Raw genomic sequence first — 24,011 nt, forward strand, 5'->3', positions numbered from 1 at the left:
GAAAAAATGATGGTAGATAGTTTTATGAAAGAAATTATGCAAAATAATTTTAAATTATTACTAAAAATTTGACTGAAACAGGATGTACTGACTTAATATTCACAGATATTTTTCTATATTTAATATATACCATTCTGTCTTTCTGTGTCAACAATTGAGGCTATTCTGTCAACAATGTTACAGTTTGTTTCTACTATCAACTGTTTTTTACTGTTCTGTTTTTCTCTGATACACTGTAGATAGCTTTTATAGTTTCATAAAGATTTATGAAGACTTTTCAACCTCAAACACATGTCCTTTGATAATACATATACGTTTAACGATAGTTAAAGCGTTTTTATATTTCATAATAGTTCAAGCAAGTAATGGATTTTCAGGGTTATTTTGTTAAAGATCAAAATAAAGGAGACATGTAGTACACAGTCTCTAGCCTAGGAGATACAACAAATAGCCAAGATATCTCTTAACCTCCCTTTCAAACAGGAGTCTCTCGATTTCTAGAGAATGAATGAAATGAAAAGTAAAAATTAAGTAAATTTAAGCCTACATTATTATTTTTTGAGGTTTTAATCATTTTCTGTTGCATATTGTTTGTCAAGTTTTTTAGACTTTGTAACAAGTTTTCACAACAAAAAATTTGGAGGTTATTCTTTTAAAACTATACAGCACCTATTTCTTTTTAAATTATAGTAAACAAATATGTAATCTTAAATCTCTCATTTATATAATATCTTTAGATATATGTAACAACAATACAATGGACCAACCAGTTAAACTTAGCCCTAAAGCACAATGAAAGAATATGACAAATGTGCATTTTTTTCTGTTTGTTCTAATCATAATATTTAACAGTAATTGGTACTCATGCCTTAACCTTAAGGCTGTCTACTCTATCACTGTCAATGCAATCAAACTTCTCATAAATAAATAAATTATTCTTTTCTACGACAGATGTTACATGGCCGACATGTGATGGTACGAGTCGGCGGTGGTTGGGACACATTGGAGCATTTCCTAGAAAGACACGAAGCTTGTAAGATGGTACGAGTAAGTCGCCAGATTACTGACGAGAGAGGTCTCCCGGTACCGGACGATTTCTTTGTTATAAACGCCAAATATAAAGGAAGTCCCCCGACACGAACACCCAGCACAAAACGTGGAACTTCAAGATAGTACGGCATAACTCATTAGAAGCCCCTCTTCTTGAGTGATATGTGGTTTAAACTGAATTGGGTGGGTGATACCCCAGGGTGGGATTATACTCCAAGGAGAGCTTATTCTCCAGGGTGAGCCTATTCCTGAGTCAGTATAGTAATTATCCAAATGGTAAATAAGCATTCTACTTCCTTCCAGCTGATATTTATTAATTAGAAATATTTATTGAACAAAATTATATAAAGAAATAGAAACAAACAAAAACAATTAGATGTGATGAGTATAATTCATTGATATTATAGTGGTTTGATATTACTGTATCAAACAATACGATAAATAATAAATAGTAATATATAACATATTTTAAAAAAGCTTCAGAACAGCTGTTTTATAAAATTTCTAATCACTAAAATACTGACAATGCCGAAAATTATCACAATGTCCTTAATACTCGTTTTATGGGAAAATGACCATATTAGGCAATAATAATATATATTCACTTGGTTTATTTTTCAAAATAGACTTTTTAAACAGAATCATGTTTTTATAGATAATACATTTTTGATATTTGCCATAGGGAGTTTTTTCCCAAATAAATTTGAATCTTCTAAAATGGGATGCAAAAAGCTTAAAGGTAAAAAAAAAACAAAGTGTTTTTAATTATTTACAAAAACGATTGCAAATTTAAAACTAACGTGGTTTAAAAAACTCATTATGTTAGTTAAAATGGTAGTTAAAAGCATTGTTTAGCTGATCATCGTATGTTACTTATAAAGTGATGAACAGTGATGATGTATCCCGCCTAGAATGCTTATAATGTGTGTGAGATTTACTTTTTAAACATATGGTATGTTTGGGTTCATCGACCTGGCCTTTAACTCGTTCCACTTATCTTCCAGAAGTTGTCGTTTTCTACTGTTTTTTAGTAGTATGTTAATTATGGTTTCATTTGTATTTTTAGTAAAAAAATACAATATCCCTTTTTGTTTTCAAATTTATTTTAGAGTTGTTTATGTTTTGGTAATTTTGAAGTTAGAAGTTTTGCTTTATGGGATAATTTCTTAAAAATTAGGCCCACTGGGCTTCTATTTATGGCAGACCGGGGGAAGTGGTGAATGAAGGAATTCCTTCTTTTGAAAGATTAAAAGAAAAGGTATGACCTCATGACCTCTTATTCACACCCCATCTTAGATCCTTCTCCTTGTCTATTGGTTATTATATGGTAGAAAAGTTATATAATATACTAAAAATCAATCAAATATTGTTTTAGATTTTATTAAATCTTTTCAATAAATCTGTGTCAAATATGTAAATTAGGTTCGCAGTTTATGGTTCAGTAATTTCCAGAAAAATGGAATATTTTGATGGGTTTTTGTGCAATTTTAAATAATTTGTTTTAATTCTAAATTAGTATCACCTTGCTTTATAATTAGCTTTAATGTATTTAAATATTCTGCACCAAATCGGTTTAAAAAAAGCACCTGTTATGTTAATTTATATATCGAGATATATTTATTATAAAAATAATATTTATACAATGTTATTTGATTTGAATAATTAAGAAAGAGTGAAATTATGTGTAAAATAATATATAATTTCATTGAATTTTGTTTTTTATTTTAGAATTATTATAGAAATGTAATTAATTTTATAAAATGAAAAATTTATATTTATTATTGATATTACCTGTGCAGGTATTTGTGTAAAATTGAAAGATGTACATATTAAGTTAAAAGTTCCACTGCACAGGTTGCATTGCATTTATGAGGGGTCCTTTATTTTGGTTCCCATATAAAAGCACAAAATCATGTGATTGTCAAATTCTAATAATTTTTAAAATCACGAGATTATTGGTTCAACTGAAATTATATTATAATTATTGTATTATACAGTATTTGTTTTGTTTATTTTTTAAAAATGTTATGTCTTTAGGCACATGTGGCCAAGGATTACCAATAGTAAATTAATCACTGTCCTATCAAATAGGTGGTAATCCCCCTGATACAGGGGCTATTTTGTGAACCAGTTCACCGGGTAACCCTCTAGTTGTCTTGAATGATGAACTGGGTTCTTTAAAGTGCACACTGGCAAACTGTGTACACTGGACCTACGGTTTATAGTCCTATAAATATGGGAAGACTTACGTTAAATGGCGCCCTTGCCTTAAACGCTTGGCCATTTGACCTGAATTATTTGTTTTAAATTAAATTAAATATAAACAAAGATGGTAGATGTAATGCAGTAATTCACACATCACAGACCCTAACCAAATTGCCATTGTAACAAGAAGAAATATAATATATAAATATAAGTTATTTAGAATAAATTAAAAGATAAAAATCAGAAAAAAAGAAATATGAACTTGTTCGTACATGCCATTTAATCTTGAAACATGTCCGTTTTAAAATTTATCAATAATATTTGTTTTTTTAAGACCGACTTAAGCCATAGAGTAATTACTCAATGCTTAAACTTAAAATGTAGATTTGTACATGAATATGGTAATTTATTCGCTGGAAATCTAAGACTAACATTTGACTGCATGTAGCATATTCCTTTTTAACACCTTGATAAGTTAGCAGCACTAAATATTCCTCTTGTATAATATTCATTTAATGTTATGTAATATATTACAAAACTGTATTATACTTTCAGATTATGTGCCTTGGGTTAGATAATTTATGTATTAAATAAAATTAGTGTAAAATATAAACCATCCTTAATTTTTGGGAAACCCCTATTCAAGGGACATCCCTATTTGCTGTGAAATGGGTGAACTCAATTCAGGGGACACCCCCATTAGGGGACACTTTACTGTGAATTAAATGAGCGGTAATATGTTTTAACACTACAGTAAACCCAATTCAGGGGACACACCCATTAAGGGGACATTTTACTGTGAATCAAATGAGCGGTAATATGTTTTAACACTACAGTAAACCCAATTGAGGGGACACACCCATTAAGGGGACATTTTACTGTGAATCAAATGAGCGGTAATATGTTTTAACACTACAGTAAACCCAATTGAGGGGACACACCCATTAAGGGGACATTTTACTGTGAATCAAATGAGCGGTAATATGTTTTAACACTACAGTAAACCCAATTCAGGGGATACACCCATTAAGGGGACACTTTACTGTGAATCAAATGAGCGGTAATATGTTTTAACACTACAGTAAACCCAATTCAGGGGACACACCCATTAAGGAGACATTTTACTGTGAATCAAATGAGCGGTAATATGTTTTAACACTACAGTAAACCCAATTGAGGGGACACACCCATTAAGGGGACATTTTACTGTGAATCAAATGAGCGGTAATATGTTTTAACACTACAGTAAACCCAATTCAGGGGACACATGATTTTTTTCTTTTTGGGTCCCAAAGGTGTCCCCTTAATAGGGGTTCTAATGTAATTGAATAATGAATGCTTTTTGTTTTTTTTAATATTTTTTTTGGGAGGTATAATTATGGCTTTTGAAAATTACAAAGAGTAGCAATAAGTACACCTTTGTGCTAAATTTGCTGTGATACCCACCTTACAGTAAATGTAGAAATTGTAGCAAACTTGCAAAAAACTAAGGGCCTTCACAACAAGCCTGGACCAAACAAAGCTGATGTAAAAAACAAATTTACCACCAATACATCTCTTGCATTTTTTTGTATAAAGCTCTGTCTACACTATCAAACTAAAAGTGTGATGTGCCCAAATATGGTAGTGATGACATCATTATGTCCATTCATGGGCACATCACATATTTTTGTCACATAAAGTTTGATAATGTAGACAAAATATATATCCACCAACCAACCCCAGCTATTTAGTAATAAATATTGTTCTAACTCACCGATTTATGGTAATTGTTATTTTTGGTTTTGTATCAGTAATGAATATGTAATTATTATGTCATTTACTACAAATCTAAATTTAATTGATAATCATTATCTGATATTTGTTTTAAAAGCATATACAGTCAAATATCCTAAATCTGGACTCCCTTGTTGTGGTCAGATAGATCTAACATTCTCAGCAAAAATAAAAAAAACTGTTGTCAAAGTTAAATTTAATAAATAACCTAAAGAAACATTTTACAATATTATTTAATCATTCAATAACATAAAAAAACACTTATTTGATATAAAGTTAGGTTTTTCACTTAAGCAGTGCTTGACTTAAGCAAAAAATAGAATCTCAACCCTGAATGTATTTTAACAAAATTCAGATCTTGGGTGAGTTTGTGTTTTTTAGGGAGTCCAGTTATAGGATATTTGACTGAGAGTTATTTTCACTTGGAAACTGTTTAAAGAAATTAAGGCAATACAATTACAATATAAATAGTGTAAAACCTGCATTTTTAAAAGAAAAACTGTATTTTTGTAAGAATAGAAACATAGTTACCATTTTTTTGTTGTTGCTATGGGCATACTGCGTTTGATTTGTTGTGTGTGTGAGGAAAATCAGGGTATATTGCTTGTATTTTTAATGTACTTTTTTAGGTTCTGTAAAATTCCCAAGCAAGTCCTGAGCTATATAGTGTGAAATTCATGATTTATTTTAAATGCGGTAGAAAAGTCTTTTTGTGATTGTTTTATTAAATCAAATCATTTAATGGTACTTTTTTTTTCTTCCAATGTTAGATTTTTGGTTACGTCATCAGAACTACTGATTTGTTTTTTGTTTACAAAGGTTTAGAATGGGCTTTGATAATAAAATTGAAGATTAAAACAAATTTGACTCGTTTTGTGTTATTTAATTTCAAGTATAACATAATAAACTTATTTCATATTATTTACAAAAATTCATGATGTTGGCATATTAGATTATGTTTTGCATAAATTGGGGAAAAATAAAGGGTACACTTTCATGATAAACTGGCAACCTTCATGTAAACATCAAAAGATGGCGGTGACATCAAATTTTGCGACAGTTCCATCTCTTCTTAATTCGTATGTAACGCAACATTATTACTGTAATTAGTATAATATAAAGCATTGACGTTATGAAAATTTCAAAGTTCAATTTGTTCTTAAATATAATAGAAAATTAGCTAGGCCTAGGCTAGCTAGGCCTAGGCCTGTGCATACGGCTAAATTAAAATCCAACCACCAGGCAGTGGTGTCCGAGCATTCATTGAGCAGAGGCATCTAGTACTCTGGCCTAGCTATCATGATATAGCTTCTATATTTTTAATGATATAAAATTCTAATAATATTCTAGGCTTACTTGTAAATGCAAATCCCAATTAACAAAACATTCCTACATACAGGGTATTATATTAATGATAATCTTAATTAAGTTATACCAGGCTTTGCCCAACACAAAGTTTGAAGTGTATTTTATTTTAGTATAATTTTTAACTTTATTCTATTTTGACAGGAGTTTACATGCTGTTGTTCATGAGCTTGACGCCTACGTACATGAGCTACACATGGTTCCACCAAATTTAAAGGATAGGTTCTTGCATTTACTCAGCAAACGAGGCCTCCTAAATGACTCAAACATATCGGAGGTATAATAATGGATAAAATGTGAACTTTTCAAACACTCTTGGGAGCTAATCTTGTCGAATGGAGTATCGATATTGTATGAAAATTGATTTTATTTTTAAAGATACATTGTCCCCTGAAAAAACTATTTTTTAAAAATGTTTTTGTTGAATATGCCATTTTTATGTTAACTTTATTAAAACTGCGAAATGGCCCTTCAAAGTATTTTTAATTTTTCATGCTTTTGGGGGGACAATACATCTCTAACTTATTGTGTGATGTAGAATAAAGATATCATTAACCCCTCCCTCAAAGTGACCTGCGATTATATTTTTTGTTAACTTATTAAAATCTATTTTTAACAGTTAGTCCACAGCAAAACGAAGACCCTTGATTTGAGTGAATGTGACATCACTGATGAGTTGCTCCATAAACTGTCGTCGTGTAGGAATCTTTGTAAAATTGACCTTAACGCCACCAAAGAAAACCGGACATCAATAACATCACTTGGTATGTAAATAAATTCATTTGCATAAGTGTCAGAAGTCAAAATTGTAACATTTTCAACTGTACTATATGTGGTGCTTGTATCATGGAAGGTTATATTAAAGTTTAGGTTACAGTTTATGATACAGGCATCATATGTGAAACACATGTGATGCTGTACCATGGAATTTGCCTACGATACTGGACAAATTTAGATACTTACTAAGAGTTGACAATTTGTGTTGATTAGTATACAGTAAATTTATAAAATAGTACTGTACCAACACTTAAAATTCATAATAGATTATACAGGGTATTTTACTTTGATTTGAGATTAATTTAAATTCATATTTGCAGGTGTAGAAGCTTTATCCAGATCCTGTCCTCACTTACAGACAGTTTACCTCAGAAGGTGTACCCTCATCACAGACCCCGCCGTGATTGCCATCGCTCAGAACTGCCGATATCTGAGACAGTTGAACATCGGTGGATGTTGTCTGATAACTGACATCTCTTTGGCGGCTTTAGGACAAAATTCAACCATGTTGAGCAGTGTTAACTTCTCAAAAACACAAGTAAGAAATGCATGAATACTGTGGGAGTATTAGGATAAGATTCATTTATTGTTACAGACATACTTGATCAAACTGCCATGTTTGTGTCTTCTAAATGGGTACCATGCACTATGGTTGATTGTGACAGGTTGATTGACAGATCTTGTGCAGAATATAATATTATTCACGTTGAGGGCCATTATAGTAACAAATTAAAGTACATATTTATTCAAACAAAATCATAATGAATAATGTTGCCAATGACCTGAAACTACAGGATCAACAGAATAATAAGTTAATATAACATCGGCATGGGTTCAAGGCTCACTCGCTCCATGGTTCTGGTGGTAGGACGAATCTTGAATAAGAACTATAAACTGTAGGTCCAGTGTACACATCTGGCTCATTTAAGAACCTTTCAACTTTAACGAATTTAGTACACGTTTCGAGATAAGTAGGGGGTTAACCCGGTGTACCACACACACACACAGCCACTGTCACACACAGTCATCATAACTGGGCCTTCTGGAAGGCCACACAATATAAAAAAATAATACATTAAAAAAAAAATACCACATACTGATTTACTTTCCTTGGGAGACTCAACCTGTGATGTTCCAAGTCAACTAGGCATTAAGCTCTGTCTACGCTATCAAACTAGTTTGACAAAAAAAAAGTGATGTGCCCAAATATGGTAGTGACTGATATGCTTAAATGTGGTAATATTATGACATCATCACATTTTATTGTCACATAAAGTTTGATAGTGTAGACAGAGAAGGGGTGAATAGGGTTGATTCATAGGGTTTGATCCCACCTAAAGCCTAAAATATGAGGATATTCAGTATTCATATTCATCAACACTTTCTTTAATGTACCATTCTAAATCTACTGTTTTCTAGGTGTCGGATGATGGTGTTCTAAGCCTAGCTATGGGTGTGTGTAAACAGTCCTTGAAAGAAGTGCACATGGACCATTGTGCACAACTTACGGACGAAGCTGTTGAGGCTATAGTTGGGTTCTGTCCAAAAGTTACTTTTCTTATCTTCCATGGCTGTCCTAAAATTACAGGTATGTAATGTGTTAACTTTTTCTGAAACATGCACATAGCCAGAAAAAAAATGGTTTATGGCAATTCTTAATATCAACAATATAAATACATGGCATAGTTTATAGCTATAGCACCCTCTCCTGCTTAAATAAAATCTAACATGTTTAGGTAATTTTCAATGTAAAACTCGTGTTAAGGCAAACCTTTGGGCCCCAACAAAGTGTCACCTTAATAGGAGTGTCTCTCTAGTAGGAGTTGACCATGTGTTAAAAGGGCATTGTTTGTTTCACTGGTGGGAAAGTATCCCCTAAATTATTATTTTTTTTTTACTGTTTTGAAGTTAATGCGTTGTGTGCATACTACTAGGACATTTGGTCCTCACTTTGATTATTTGACACAGTTTTGGCAGGTTCTAGGTCTAGGCAACAACCAATGATGAAAGTTCTAATAATAGCATTCACTTCTTTCCCTCAGAACGATCAAGACAAGCCCTGGAAGAGTTGCGTGGACCAAATTCACAAATGAAACAGTTAACATGGACAGTTTATTGATATTTCAAACCCAGAGATTGCAATTTGTGTTAAGATTCACTTAATTGTGAGAAAGATATATGTGTGCATACACAACCAATACTATACTGTGCAAGGAATGTTAAATTTTATCATTGTTTTACTATATATATAGAATTGAATATAATTTATACATATTGTACAAAGTTTATATTTAACATTCTTATTATAGTTTATATCGAGTGGAATATAGCCTTCTATGTTTGTTGTGTTCATATTAGGGAGTTTACACAACAGGATGGGACATGTTTACACTACAAAGTAGTTTTAGAATTATGCATTGAAATAAAATGGTGCTATGAAATCTTAATAATGTGGTTTGTATTTTGTGAAACATTAAGAAACCATTACTGGAAACAATATTATTTTTTACTTTTATTTTATAAACATAATTTCAATTTAGCACAAATTTGTTGCAGCTGTTGATTTAATAGCCATTTCATTTACAACATTTCATACATGTAAATAAACAAGCAATGGTTAGGTCTTTATGGTGTTTGGGGCTCCTGGCAATATCTCTGCCTTATGAGGGAGGAGGTAGGGATACCTATCCTAACTCCGTCCAATACACTCTTGATCTAAGCTGTACCATTGTTCGTGTTGTCGTCTATAGTGTTTGATGCACTGGCCATTGCCAAGTCATTTTTCTAGGTGTATTATCCTGAGTGTCATGTTGGTTTGACCGGTAATGTCAGTGTTAATACCTGTAAATACATAAATAAATTATGATTAAAATTATCATCAATATCATCCACAAAATAAATGAATGTCGATTTTTATTAAGCTCTGTCTACACTATCAAACTAGTTTGACAAAAAAAGTGTGATGTGCCCAAATATGGTAGTGATATGCCTAAATACAGTAGTGATATGACATCATGTCCATATATAGGCACATCACATAAAGTTTGATAGTGTAGACAGAGCTTTAAAGTAATCCCATGATTTTGATTACCCAGAGTCCTACAGAAAGTAAATGGTATTTTTTTTTCTCTCTTACCGTATTATCTCTGTTAAATTGGGCTCCTGATTCATCTTGTACGATATCAAACGGAAGATAGACATCCATTAGGTAAATGTTAGGCCTAGCTTTTAGTAAAATTCTATCTTCACCCAAATCCAATGTCAAAGATTTGGCTGTTTTCTGTAAAGAAGAAACAATATTAATTAATGACAGCTAAACAATTATCAATGAAATGCATAATTTATGGTCTTATAGAATGGCACTTAACATGCTTGTCTTCTAATCTCAGAATCTTGGGTACAATTCTGGACTAAGTTTTTTGTGGGCAGAACACGGTTGTGTTGTTTCTTGTTATAATAAATAAACTACTCACTACTTTTGGTAACTGTACTTCAATGACTATAAACTCGGGATGTCCGTCAATCGGTTCCCGCATCATTATATATTTTGGTTCAGGAACGGACGGTTGATGCGACTCATCAACTTCAGTTATTAATTTTTTTGTTTGTTTTTTCTGAACATCGGGTGTTTCTTCAACCGAATCCATTTCTAAAATTCTTGGTTTAGATTTTCTACGAATATTATGTTGCTGTAGAGGCCCCATAGTTTTGCGATGTTTTAAAATTGTCCATTCTGTATTATATAAACCAAAATATTAATTGATACCAATATTGCAGCGTAGGTATCCTCATGCATTACCTTACTGCCAATATTATGCACAGTTGGTACACTCAATTCACCCATCATATGTATGGCTACTGTAGACTCCCACCTCCATTCAGGGGACACTATCCTATGAAACTAATAAGAGCCAATGTATGACCCTATGACTAATCAACATTAAGGGATATTCCTATTAAGGGGACACTATTAAGTGCCAATAATGTTTACCCATAGACCTATGACCAACCTCTATTAAGGGGACACTTACCATGGTTTCTATCAACTGCTAATTTGAACTTGCTTTCAATTCCTTCATACACAACGGTGACAAAGAACCCTTTGAAGAAATTACTCTTACTGATCTTGGCGTAGAATTCTTGACTAATAAGAACATCATAGGCAGTACAGCCTTTGCCAGCTAAACAAAACAAATCATTTAAATTTCAATTAAAGTATCTGTTGTTAAAAACTAATGTGTAAGTGGAGTTAGAGAAAACACAAGCAGCTTTGCTAGACCAGATGTCCCAACTTGGAAAAATTAAATATTGGGAGACTTTATAAAACGTATGACCAAACAATAGAGGGTGCTATGATTGTTTTAATACATCCAACAAATAGAGGGTGCTATTTACAACAATCTATGGCATCAGCATCTATAGAAAACACTAGTATGCCTGGCACTCTAAAGCTCTGTCTACACTATCAAACATTATGTGACAAAAAAATGTGATGTGCCCATATATGGACATGATGATCAAATATGATAGTGATATGATATCATTATGTTTGGGCACATCAAACTTTTTTTTTGTTTTGTCAAAAGGAGCTTATGGTAAATTTATAAATGCACTTTTCAGAATTTTTTTTTCAAAACAACCATGAGATTTGGGAGTTCTGCTAGAGAGAGATGTGTATTTATCTGGGTTTTCTTATATTTGAATGTACAGTATTTAAGAAATCATTATACCAATAGTATCTTTATAAACAGACCTTTGTCAATTTCAGCATGAGCTTCCCCAAGGCTCATAGGAACCCTGTAATCACCAGGTTCATCTGACTGCAAAATCTGTACTAACTCTTCTTCTGTGATGTCTAAGGGCGAGGGCATCTAAAGATGTAAACCAAAATATATATAATATGAGAGAAACTGTTGGTGTATGGTGTTAAGCTCTGTCTACACTATCAAACTATTTTGTCAAAAAAAGTGTGATATGCCCAAATATGGTAGTGATATGACATCATTGTGTCCATATATGGGCAGATCACATTAGTTTGTCACGTAAAGTTTGATAGTGTAGACAGAACTTTATGGTAAGTGTCTATCAACAGGGTATTCTTGGTTCGGTGACCCTGAGCAGTATGTATGACATTAAAATGTTTGTGTCAGAACTCATAACTCTTAACATTGATTTAAACAGTAGTACAGTAATGTTTTTTGACACATTCCAAAAGTGTCATATTTATATAAATACTATAAATAGTGTAAATGACAAACATTTTCGGGACATAAATCATCAACAAGGTAAAATATTGAGAGGAAGTATTCCACAACAAATGTAGATCGTAGTGAGAAGGTACAAGATAATTCCAATTTAACAAGGAATAGAGAGGGAGAGGAATGGACTTAAAGCTCAGTCGGCATGAGCATGAGACACTTAATCTCAAGGTTGTGGGTTCGAGCCACACATTTTTTCATGGGACTGCAGACTCTGAAAGTTATAGTATAATCTTATTTACTTTAACTGTCCCTGACCAATTTGTTCTGTATTTTTTACTTTATGGTTCCTCTATGGTCAAATGAATAAAAAGTTAGTTGTGTTTGTACCTCTGACGATTGGCAGATGTTTATAAAGATCTTGTTTCCATGGAGATCTTTTGTTTTGACACACATGCCTGGCTGAGGTTGGACCAAGTTACATTCTGGTTCCTTTGACTCCATGTTATGCATCTCGGAAGCCTGTTCAAAATTAAAAATTATGACGATTAAATAAATAAGAAAGCAAAGTATGATTGATAATTATGATTGTGATTTTACAGTACAAATTAATAAAATGAACTGGCTAGTAGATAATATGTTGTACTAAAAGCTCTGTCTACACTATTAAACTAGTTTGACAAAAAAAGTGTGCCTAAATATGGTAGTGATATGACATCATCATGTCCATAGGCACATCACATAATGTTTGATAGTGTAGACAGAGATTTACAGACAGTTTTGAAAGAAGTTGTGTCTGATTGAAATGCATATATCTGAATATAAGTTCTTCATGGATGTCTCATAATTAAGCGTTTAACAATTAACCTGTAGTAAAAGTTCCTTGTAAAGTCTCTCCTCCTCTTCACTCGGAGGTTGGTCTAGTAAACTCTGGTTTATTTCCATCTTGCAATCCTACTCTTCAGGCAGTTATTTTGTAGATGAAGACTCTGTAAATAAACAAAAACTGATTATATTATAAAAACTGAAAAAGTACATTGTACTATTACTGTATGAATGTTTCACCTGTTGTGTTGATTTTAACATGATGTAGTAGGCAATGCATTAAATTAGTTTATAGTATCTTTAATATGTTATGTTTTGTATTCATTAAAAATAGGTATTAAAGCCCCCTTCCCTACGTTTTTTAGATCTAATTTAAGATCACAAACTATATTTAATGTAAAAATAATACTATATGGTCCTATTGCGATAACTTTTTTCGTCTTTAAACGGTTAAAAATGTGAAAAATAAGTCGATTCTAATAATTATAGCGGCCCGCTATAAATCCCAAAATGCATTGCGCGCGGATTGATATTTTTGTTTTTCACCTGTAATTCGCCCACTTTTCGATCGATCGTGAGGCCAAAACAAATGGATGACTCCTAACTTGTCAGCGAAAATACCGGGTTTTCCCCAATTTGTATCAACGGAGTCTGGCAAAAATAGAAAGACAATTAATGCAGCAACTATACAACGTCAGGCTAGGTATATAGCTAGCGTACGATGTTCGTACGTTACCGATGTTTACCAGCTAGGCCTACAAAACTAAGCCTAGCTAGGCTAGGCCTAAGACCGTCCACGAGAGGTCGATCGCCGCGAGCTACTTAGGTAGTGCATTGTTTCTCACTTTTTATCATAATTTACCATAAAACGTACATTTAAGACAAGGAATGACATGGTTTAATGTTTTTAAAGTGATATATACGTATTATTTTCCAAAAAACGTCCAAAATTGCAGGGAAGGGGTCTTTAATTAAGATCATGTAGGCCTACTGATACTGTATTGTTTAATGTATAAAGAAAGAAAAAAACATAGATTTGAGAATGTATGGCACTTTTATTTCATTATTTATGGTTTTTTACATGTATATGGTTACTAAAAATGGTACTATGTTGCCTGCCTATAGAGTGTTGATTCGCTAGGCCTGTCTGCCCAGGCCACAGGTAGGTAGAGAAGAGTTATCGTGAGGGAGGGACGGCGATGTGATCCCAATCCCATTTTATGTAATGACGAAAAAGAGTAGGCCTAGACAGGATGGATGTTTTAAAGTAGAAGTAACTTCGAATCCAGATACATTATACTTTAAATTATCAACCTTTATTACTTATTTTTAAACTACATACGTATTATAATATCAAAAATTAATAACGTCTGTCCTATACTAGGAATTAAATTGACAAATTTATCACGAACTCGGTCTGTTTGATTGAACCACCAATTTACAAAAGATAACATTACATAGCGCCCTCTAACTGAGAACAACATTTTCAACCAATCATTTGCCAGAAATATGTCATCTGCTAGAAACCAGCCAATCATTGACGTTGCCATGTCGGCCATAGTTATAGACGCCGTGAGGTAAATTGACATTCAACAATTTCCGCTTGAGCTTTACCACAACATTTAAAGATTTTTCTTTTATATAACTTTATCATTTAAAATACAAGTACCTTAAACTACTTGTTGAAACATACAAGAAGGCACAATGTATCATCATGACAGTGGGTAAGTACTGACTCAGTCTTATTTAAGAAACACACCTTGAATGTATGTTCCACCACCACTACTGCTGGCATACCACAGCCAAGACATTTCTTTTTTATTTTTTCCAACTGATACTGAGTCACCAATCCTACCTGTAGGCTGTGTTTATGAGAATCATATAATGTCAAGGAAGAAATGTACATGTCAATTGAATGAGTATAGGGCCTATATTTGCCTGTTGTTGTAACATGTATTAACAAATTAAAATAACATTAATTAGGGTTGGTAAAAACACTTAAATTAAAAGGTACACTTCTTGCTTGAATGAATGCAATGTTCTTAAATAATTTAAATGATGGTGTTGATTGTCAATATATTATCATGCTCATCACGCTTTGTACAAGAATTGATTTAAACATTGATTAAAAACAGCAATGCTGATATACAGTATCTATTCAAAGAATGTTTAATGATTCAATGACTGAATGTTTCTATAATAAATTTAAAATTGCGAATATCAATAAGTACCAAATTGGGCTTTTCATGTATAATGTTACTGCTAATCAGGACGTGCGTTTTTCATCGCTCTTTATTAAAAATGGTTCTTACCATAATTATAATACAAGATCTAAAGACAAAATGAGACTCAGAAAACGTAATCGTACTTCTACTAGTTTTACTGTGTCATGTGTGGGACCCAAATTGTGGAATGACTTGAATTACGAACTACAAAGTACCAAATCAATATATACAGTATATTTAAATCATTGTTTAAAGAACATTTATTATCATTTTACAAATAATTTTAAAAATAATACTTGTTGCAGGATTTAGCTTTTTTTTATTATTTATGTTTTATTCAGTTTTTAGGCTAGTTAGGGACGTAGGGGGACACAACTAATCAAGCTCTTTTGAGTTTTTATGTGTTTCCTTTTCGTCTTTATTTTATGTTCTCATATATTGTATATTTTCATGATTGATGATGAATAAAGAATAAAGAATATTTGAATTTGAAATGTCAGTGAACAAGAAATGAATTACTTGCTTGAAAATATAGGCCTAATTAATATGACACGATCTAGTTAATCGTTGAAGATAATACTGTGCATACTACAACATGATATTTTAGGAGCATTGAAAGATTTGCAATCAAATTTAAACTTGATTGTTATTAATGATAAATGACAACTACAGTAAATGTTAAAGTATTGAATGCCATCACATATTTTGTACACTACAGTATTTTTTAGTCTCATTTGAGGGAGTGTGACCGAGTAGAACGAGTTTTGAGTTTACAACCTTGACACTAGGTCGGGTTTAAACCCTGGACCTTGGATTTGGAAGGCAAGCATGTCATGCAAGCTACAACTCTACTATCTATCAAGTTCTATTATTTTCATCATGTTGGAAAAATATAAAAAACAAGTTCTTCCTCGTTGATAAACCGAACACTGTTTTATGCCATGACAACTTTCGTAAAGAGGAGTACACTATGTGGAATGTCGCGTTGGTTGAGTTGCGGAATTTTTTTCCAGTGGGAACTTACTACACTAATTATATGACATAATCTTAACTCAGTTGTCATGGTGATATATAATATTTCCTAGTAACATTGTTACTGTACATTCTAAAAATACTTGAATCTTAAACAAAGCCATGTTTATCACACTTTGAAGTTGCTATTGTATAGTTCCAATAACAATCCAAAAATACCTGGCAGATTATGCAATTTACATTAAGTATTTAATTATCCAGTTATTAAACCCCAGTTTCTACATTACTGTTAAATTACTTTCTTTCTTTACTTTTGCTGATATAGATTTCTATATACTGTAATTTACAAATTGGATTTAATATTAAATTATATAGTAGACTGATTCTTAAATTATAAATAGAGTTGTCAATTTCCATATTGTTAATGTTACTGTAGATGTCTTAATTCATATAGTTACTCAAAATGGTGTTTAATTGCTTGTTGCAATAATATAAGTTCTCCCTCGAGTCTTGTTAAATGAAGTGTACTGAATAAATTACATAACAGATGCATACACTAGTAGTGTCTTGATTGTCAAAGTCACGCTGAAGTCTGGTGTGGATTTTCCACTGCGGTAGTTGACACCTGAATGGATCGCCTGTTCTTGTTAAATGTACTGTGTAATCGAACACTGGTTTGTTGACGCTCAAAGCACAGACTGTTGCTTGGTGTTATTTAGTTTGTTAAACTTTTATGTCATACCGTACCGGTAGTTAAGTTAAATGACACAATACCATATGAATAGAAAATTTGCCATTGTTAGAATTAACCAAACAAAGGTCTGTCTACAGGTATAGCTATTGTATTATTTTAATCATTTGCCATTTCAAAGAAACAGTACAGTACCTCCTTCAACTAACATAACCTCTTAGTCTTAGATGTGTTTGTCATTTTATGATGATCTGTACTTTCTGATGGCAATAAAAACATTTTTGGATGTTCAGTTGTGTATTCTCTTAAAAAACTTAAAAACAAGAAGACAACCACTGGTTTGTATTGTACCATCAGGGGAGGATCTAATTTTTCACCATTTTAGCACCATCAAAATGTTGATAATAAATTTGGGGAAAAAAGCTTATTTTTTTATGCTTATAAATGCATATCAAAGTCGATAAATTTAACTCAGGGCCGTATCGCCCCGGGCCGAATCGTTCCGCTACAGTACCTTTCATTTTAGCTGTCAAAAAAGGGAGCGCACAACCCTAGAGCACAATCCCTGACCATTAATTTGTAAATTAAAATACAGTCAGTATATAATTTATAAAGCTTTATTTATTTCAGAAAATGTTCTTCATTTTTAAATACTGTACACATAACATTACAAAAAAATAATACAATAATTTACAATATATAGTAATAGTAGTAAGTAGTCTATAATGAAAGTACTGTACAGTACAATACACCAAGCAGTATTTTGCAGGTAACTTTCAATTCAGGAAAGTTTATAGCACAGTATTAAGACTGTACTGTAGTCTATTTATTAAGACTGTTTTCTTCCAAATCCTTAGGACAATTTATGTTAAGTAAGGGATTTTAACATTCAGCATACTGTACAGTACCATTGACAATTATTAATATTTTATGACATGATATGTATGGATGTATTAATCGTTGTTATTGGATACCTGTATTTGACTATTGTACATATACAGTGGCAACTGTTTATTTAATATGAAAGGACTGCATAATTTCAATACTAAAGTCCATGATCTATTTCTGGTTAATAAATAATGAAAGTAGGGTACTTACAAATTATCTTGTTACTGTAGATCTTAAATTGAAACTGGCCACTTTTTAAATGTCAACCAGAAGCAAATCAAGTACTGTCAGTTAAAGTGTATTTCATATTAATAATAAAGACAAGTTTGATGTTTAATTTTTTTGATTTGAACTTCCTGTGTATGTGGTATGCTGTACTGTACAGTATGATTATATTATATTGTAGTTAAATGATTTTAATTTGAATTTAAAAAAAATTATACTTTTAAGTTCTGGAAAATTAGAATAAATTAGACTGAAAAGTTGCACATGAAAACAACATTATCTTGGTTGAAACTTTTAGACTTTGCTTCTCATACATTCATTTCAATCCAAAATTTTCAATGAAACTTTCAGTCTAATTTAATCTAATTTTCCAAATATTCAATCCATTATGCAAACCAAAATTCAATCCAATTTCTGAATACAGTAGTCAGTCTAATTTCTAAATATTCAATCCAAATTTCAGTCCTACTGTACAATACTGTATGTACAGTACAGTAATCCAATTTTCAAATGAACCAATATTCAATCCAATTTTCAAGCCAATATTCAATCCAATTTTCAAATGAACCAATATTCAATCCAATTTTCAAATGAACCAATATTCAATCCAATTTTCAAGCCAATATTCAATCCAATTTTCAAGCCAATATTCAATCCAATTTTCAAGCCAATATTCAATCCAATTTTCAAGCCAATATTCAATCCAATTTTCGAATGAACCAATATTCAATCCAATTTCTAAATATTCAATCCAATTATTATGGTACATGTTATTTTTTTTATTTTGGAATAAATTTTATTTGAAAACAAGTTAAATATACAATTGCATTACTCAAATAATTCTAAGACATTTTATGAGATTGAAGAAACTAATGACGATGAAGACAACATGTTTTGACATCAATTTAAACTGTTCTCTAAAACATCATAATAAACACCTTTAGAACTGATAAACACTTTATATAAACTGTAGACAACATAATAATGTCAAACCTAAGTTATCACTGTATTGTACACACAGCAGTTCCTACAGACAGCAAAGAACAATTTCTACAGTAATCTAGATTACAATGTTAATGTTATAATTTATGTAAAAATACTGCACAGTATTTTAAATATTATGACATCAATCATTTTATAAAAATTTATAATTATTACAGTATATTGTATCCATTTTGTTAAAGATGGTACAATATCTGACCGTGGATAACCCCAACTTTTGTAGATAATATTTTTTTACAAAATACTGGTTGCATCAATTTACCGTGACAAAGGAGTTTTCTAATCAAATTTGGCTTTTTTAGGCTGTTGAATTATTTTTATTTAGCATTACAGCTACTTTATTTTGTATCTCAATCGAGATCCGACATGAATTATTGCGTAAAAAACAATAGCGTGAACTTGGCTTTTTTTAATAATTTCCGTAAATTAAGTACAAATTTAGCAAATAACCAGTATTTAGTCTGCATAATGCACTTTACACTACGCTACTTATAATGCTTTTATGTCAATGCGATGTTAATGTTACGTCGCATCATCAGATGTTAGTAATCATTAACAAGTTATTGAATGCGAGATGGATTAAGCGCCTCATTGCCCGTACGAATTAGATTAACGTACCGTGTACATGAACATTTTATGAAAACTCAATACAAATTTTAAATAAATGATATTAATTAATGGAAACATTTTAAAATTTATTTTTATATTCCTACTGTATAGTACTAACTGTATTAAAGATTTCTACTGTAATTTATAATTTTGTTTTATGTACTCTAGAAAAGGGTCCACTAAATAGTTTGATATTTTCATGCCAAGTACTGTTTTAAGAGTTTGTTTTACAGGTTACTATTAATATTGATCTCTTTTTTTGCTGTAGGACAACATACTCGACCCATGGTGCTTGGTCCACTCCGCCCGGGATGGTTGACGAAGAGCGAAACCCGTCTCAAGCAAATTTAAGACAGCAGAAATTGGAAAAACAGGTTTGTGTCATTGAATTTACAAAATATTTACATGCATAATGCCTAGTATTGTACTGGTGAGATAGCATTCAGTTAATCTATTCAGCACCTCAACATTGATTTTCTGCATGGAATTAGCCACATCATACTCTGGCTTTTGTTTCATGTCGTTATAAACGCTGAAGTTTGATTCAATTTGGTTCATGCTGGCAACGCACTGTGCTACTATCGCCCCTGGGTGGTTAAATACACATCAATTAATAACATTAATTAACAATTACATTTTTGAGGTAACAAAAATGTTTGGAAAGACCGAACGAGTGCATTTTTGAGGTAAGTAATGGTAGGAAATACAGAGAGCACATCAGGTGTTGCTTGTCAAATATGCAGATCAGTCAAAACCACTTTAGACAATAAGAAATTAAATGTATTTCTTAATTGACAAAAGGTGAATCAACCAATTGTGTTGTACTGTAAACTTGAATGATCTTCATGTTTCATCAAAACAAATACTGACTATCGACACAGTCAACCAATACTAACTTACAAGCATGGTCTACCATGACTTTACATTGCACGCACAATTGACTGTGCCGCTAGCCTCATCAACCTGAAGTGCCTGCTCTCATACACCAATGCAAAAAAGGGCATTTCTATGAAGAAAGATCTCCAGACATTGTCTAGTGGTCATAAATTGACGGTGCTCTCTTTGATGATTGGCGGTTGTACGTCATATACTGAAACTGTTAAAATCTTAATTTTAGACTTTGATGTCCCACTGAGCAAATGTTATCTTCACTGCTGTTTGCATTTCATTAAAAGCAGGACTTTCTGCTGTCAATGATCTATCATGTGCAACTGCTTCGAGCGTGTTTCGTCAATTATTGCTAATTTAGATCACAACTACGAAACAAAAACCATCAGCCTTCAGGAGATGTAACTATGTTCAATATGCGTCAGTAATCAAGGCAATTACACGCTTGTTGCCTTCAATTCAAGAACTCCAAAATTATTAGTAATAGTATACATTTATGATTAATTAAATGTTAATGAATGAATGTACAGTACAGGTACATTTTTGATACATTTTTAGACAAACTGATTGAATAAAAATATTGCTGGCTATGAATCAGGTAATGTACTGATGTGAGTGAAATATACAGTATGCATTCACTGCCTTTTTAAAGCCCAGCCTGTGAGGAACATACTGTACCTACAGTTACTAACTGTATGTTTAAATTCCTATATTTCCAATTTGACCTAATTTTGTCTTTATTAAGTAATGTACTTAACTGTAAATTCCAGAGTCATTACATTAATTATGGAAACTAACACATTATAAATGCAATGCCTCCATTCTTTATTGTGATATCCATCTTGCTACCTTTGTTCCTAACGTTATACAAGAATTTACTTTCTGCCGGCAACATACAGAGATAGGCTAATCATTCATTACCAACTCGTCAACTGCTCTTCAATCTCGCTTTATTCTATCCTCATTATTAATGACTTCAATTATTCTCATCAAATCAGTAGAGAGTTTCTCTCAAAGCTTGAATAAAATTATATGAAACTTTATTCACAAATCTCAGATTGAATTTAATAACTACTGTATAATATGAATATGAAATTATAGTATTGTAATGGAGATACACAGTAAAGTAGCTTGTTCCCAAGGTCTAGGGTTCAATCCTGACCTACTGTAGTGCCAGGGTTGGAATGTACAGTAACTCACAAATCTTTCAGTAAGTACAGTATTTAAAAAACCTAAAATGTTCCAAAGTGATTTAAACATTTTAAAGTGTTACTTTTCCTAAAGCAATTTCTAAATGGAAATGAAAACCCCTTTATTTTTAGATAAAATAATATTTCTGCGCTAATATCATTAATCGTATCGCAAAGACATTACTATGCTTTCGTACTTAAAGATGATCCTTTCTTTTTTTTTTAATACTACCGTATAGTACTGTATTTATACTTTATACTGTGCCAATGGCCCAACACACTCTTGAAACTATACAGTCAAATTTGAAAGGTAGTTTAAATAAATTATCGACACATTTTACCAATAAATAATTTATAAAATTGACAAAAATAATTGATTTTTTCACTTCTCTACGATCATTTTTTTTTATGATCCATAAAAAAAAAGTTGTTGTTTTGCATTAGTTGTTTTAGTATATCCTCCTGGATCAAATGCATTATTGTAGCATTAAGGCTTTATCAGCAGGGATTTACAGTATTATACTTTGCTTTTAATTTCGTCCTATTGGGAGATAGTCCGCATTTATTTTGAACTACTGTATAGTAGCATCCTGTGTGACATTTCAAAGCTTATCTAGTTTAGGGTTTGCAGCGAGCGATCGTGATGCAGATTACAGAAGACTGGGAAAAATTTAAAATTATACTAACTTTAGATGGGAAGAAGTTTCTTGGAGATGGGGTTTAACTTGTAATGTACAGTAGACTGATTGGCAGTAAGAATGTTAATTCACCCACGATCATTTAAACACAAGAAATGCAGTCAATTTTAGGTAGGCAAGTCACTCACTATCGTTTAAAAACCCATGACAAAAAAGGTGTCATTGTGCAGTAATACTCAATCATTAATTCATCAGTAATTCCATCATTTCATACAGTAACACAAACACATAAGAAACGCAGTCAATTTCACATGGGCAACTTTACTGTACGATGATACAAGTAACTGCAACCTGTCCCCAAATGTACAGTAGTGACTGATCAGTACAGTAGTAACTGTATGAGTTTATTTTGTTCCCGACTTAACCCATACTGGGCTTATTCTTGAGTCTAGAGGTAATTTAATCATCCTTGATTAATTAACTGATTGTTTCTTGGTCAACACACCTCGAGGAAAACGTGTTTCACCCAGATGTTAATAACTTTTGCTTACTAGTGCGAATAGCCCGGGTGAAACGTAATACCTACGTTAAAGGTGGCGCGTCAATACACAACAAGTATGGTATGGTACTGTATATAAATTGCTAGATTAATGATAAAATATATTTGGATTGACAATCTACTCCCATGGTACTTTATTATTTAATTATTCTATTCGGTTTCGTTGATTTAAATGGTTTGTTTCTCGTTTCGTTTTGAGTGATATTAATATTCGTTAGTTCCTTTAATTTCATCCATATTGATGCAGATGTTTGAATAATATACATTATCAATACGAAATATATTAAGTTGTCCGATCGTGTTTAGCCTGATTTCACTTTTGGAAAATTTAAATTGCGTCGCTGAGGACTGCATTGTTAAGTGCATGTACGAAGAAAGAATTCAGGCTGTTGATCCTGAGCAGCAGTTAATGCATACATTTGTCGTAATGAATGCTAATGTATGATCATTGCTTGTCAACACTTTGCGTGATCAGCTTATACTTGCAGTAAATTCAACAATATGGGACGTTTTTTGGTACGTTATTTTTCTTTTTGATTTTTCTTTTTTACAACGAACATTCTAGATTATTCAGTTTGTGAGTGAGTAACATGACCTGTGATAAATCAAAGCAGGTCCAATCAACTTCAATACTTCCTATCGTTGTAGTAAAGATTTTATGAACTGCCGTCAGGTAACGACGAACCTGACTTGCTTAGATTTCTGACGACAGATTTGGTGTACAAAGAAATGCAAATTGTAAAAAGTTACTTACACTACAGTACATTAGGCCTACTGATGCTGTAGATAGAAAAAAAAGTTTTGATATAAAAATCAACGTTACTCTGTCTAATATCCATTTCACATCTTCGTAAATTGTTGCAAGTTATTACATTTTGTGAAAAGGTTATAAGAAGAGTCTCCCTGTAGTGTAAAGAGGATGGTAGGT

The 24,011-nt window shown here is 32.0% G+C and overlaps 4 protein-coding genes across 7 annotated transcripts in view; 3 read left to right on the forward strand and 1 right to left on the reverse strand.

The window, feature by feature from the left end:
* Nucleotides 1–24,011, forward strand: part of LOC144837956 (growth arrest-specific protein 2-like) — a 95,716-nt gene that overhangs the window by 19,593 nt on the left and 52,112 nt on the right. Inside the window, exons 6-7 of one of the 3 annotated variants that reach the window (XR_013611593.1) lie at nt 952–4,837; nt 8,329–8,363. Coding sequence is in view for 1 of the 3 variants with exons in the window: in XM_078693275.1 (XP_078549401.1) it covers nt 952–1,173 (222 nt within the window). In the remaining 2 variants the exon portion in view is untranslated. Of the gene's footprint in view, nt 1–951; nt 5,885–8,328; nt 8,364–24,011 lie in introns of those variants that run through there. The other 2 variants (XR_013611594.1, XM_078693275.1) reach the window with 2 other exon arrangements.
* LOC144838030 (protein AMN1 homolog) lies at nt 6,016–9,427 on the forward strand. Its single transcript, XM_078693381.1, has 6 exons — nt 6,016–6,110; nt 6,541–6,673; nt 7,016–7,160; nt 7,494–7,711; nt 8,593–8,761; nt 9,216–9,427. The coding sequence occupies exons 1-6, from the start codon at nt 6,028–6,030 to the stop codon at nt 9,290–9,292; spliced, it is 825 nt and encodes a 274-aa protein (XP_078549507.1). The 5' UTR covers nt 6,016–6,027; the 3' UTR covers nt 9,293–9,427.
* Nucleotides 9,421–14,636, reverse strand: LOC144837945 (PIH1 domain-containing protein 1-like). The gene is made up of 8 exons (XM_078693273.1): nt 14,539–14,636; nt 13,239–13,360; nt 12,762–12,893; nt 11,927–12,044; nt 11,205–11,354; nt 10,647–10,906; nt 10,310–10,453; nt 9,421–10,014 (listed from the first exon to the last, which is right to left on the reverse strand). The coding sequence occupies exons 2-8, from the start codon at nt 13,314–13,316 to the stop codon at nt 9,979–9,981; spliced, it is 918 nt and encodes a 305-aa protein (XP_078549399.1). The 5' UTR covers nt 13,317–13,360; nt 14,539–14,636; the 3' UTR covers nt 9,421–9,978.
* Nucleotides 14,672–24,011, forward strand: part of LOC144837713 (tubby-related protein 3-like) — a 33,075-nt gene continuing 23,735 nt past the window's right edge. The window contains exons 1-2 of one of the 2 annotated variants that reach the window (XM_078692941.1): nt 14,672–14,920; nt 20,077–20,182. In XM_078692941.1, coding sequence (XP_078549067.1) covers nt 14,901–14,920; nt 20,077–20,182 — 126 coding nt within the window. In that variant the 5' untranslated portion in view covers nt 14,672–14,900. Of the gene's footprint in view, nt 14,921–20,076; nt 20,183–23,569; nt 23,600–24,011 lie in introns of those variants that run through there. The other variant, XM_078692950.1, reaches the window with a different exon arrangement.

Source organism: Antedon bifida, chromosome 1, assembly GCF_963402885.1.
Source record: "Antedon bifida chromosome 1, ecAntBifi1.1, whole genome shotgun sequence".
Lineage (NCBI taxonomy): Eukaryota > Metazoa > Echinodermata > Crinoidea > Comatulida > Antedonidae > Antedon > Antedon bifida.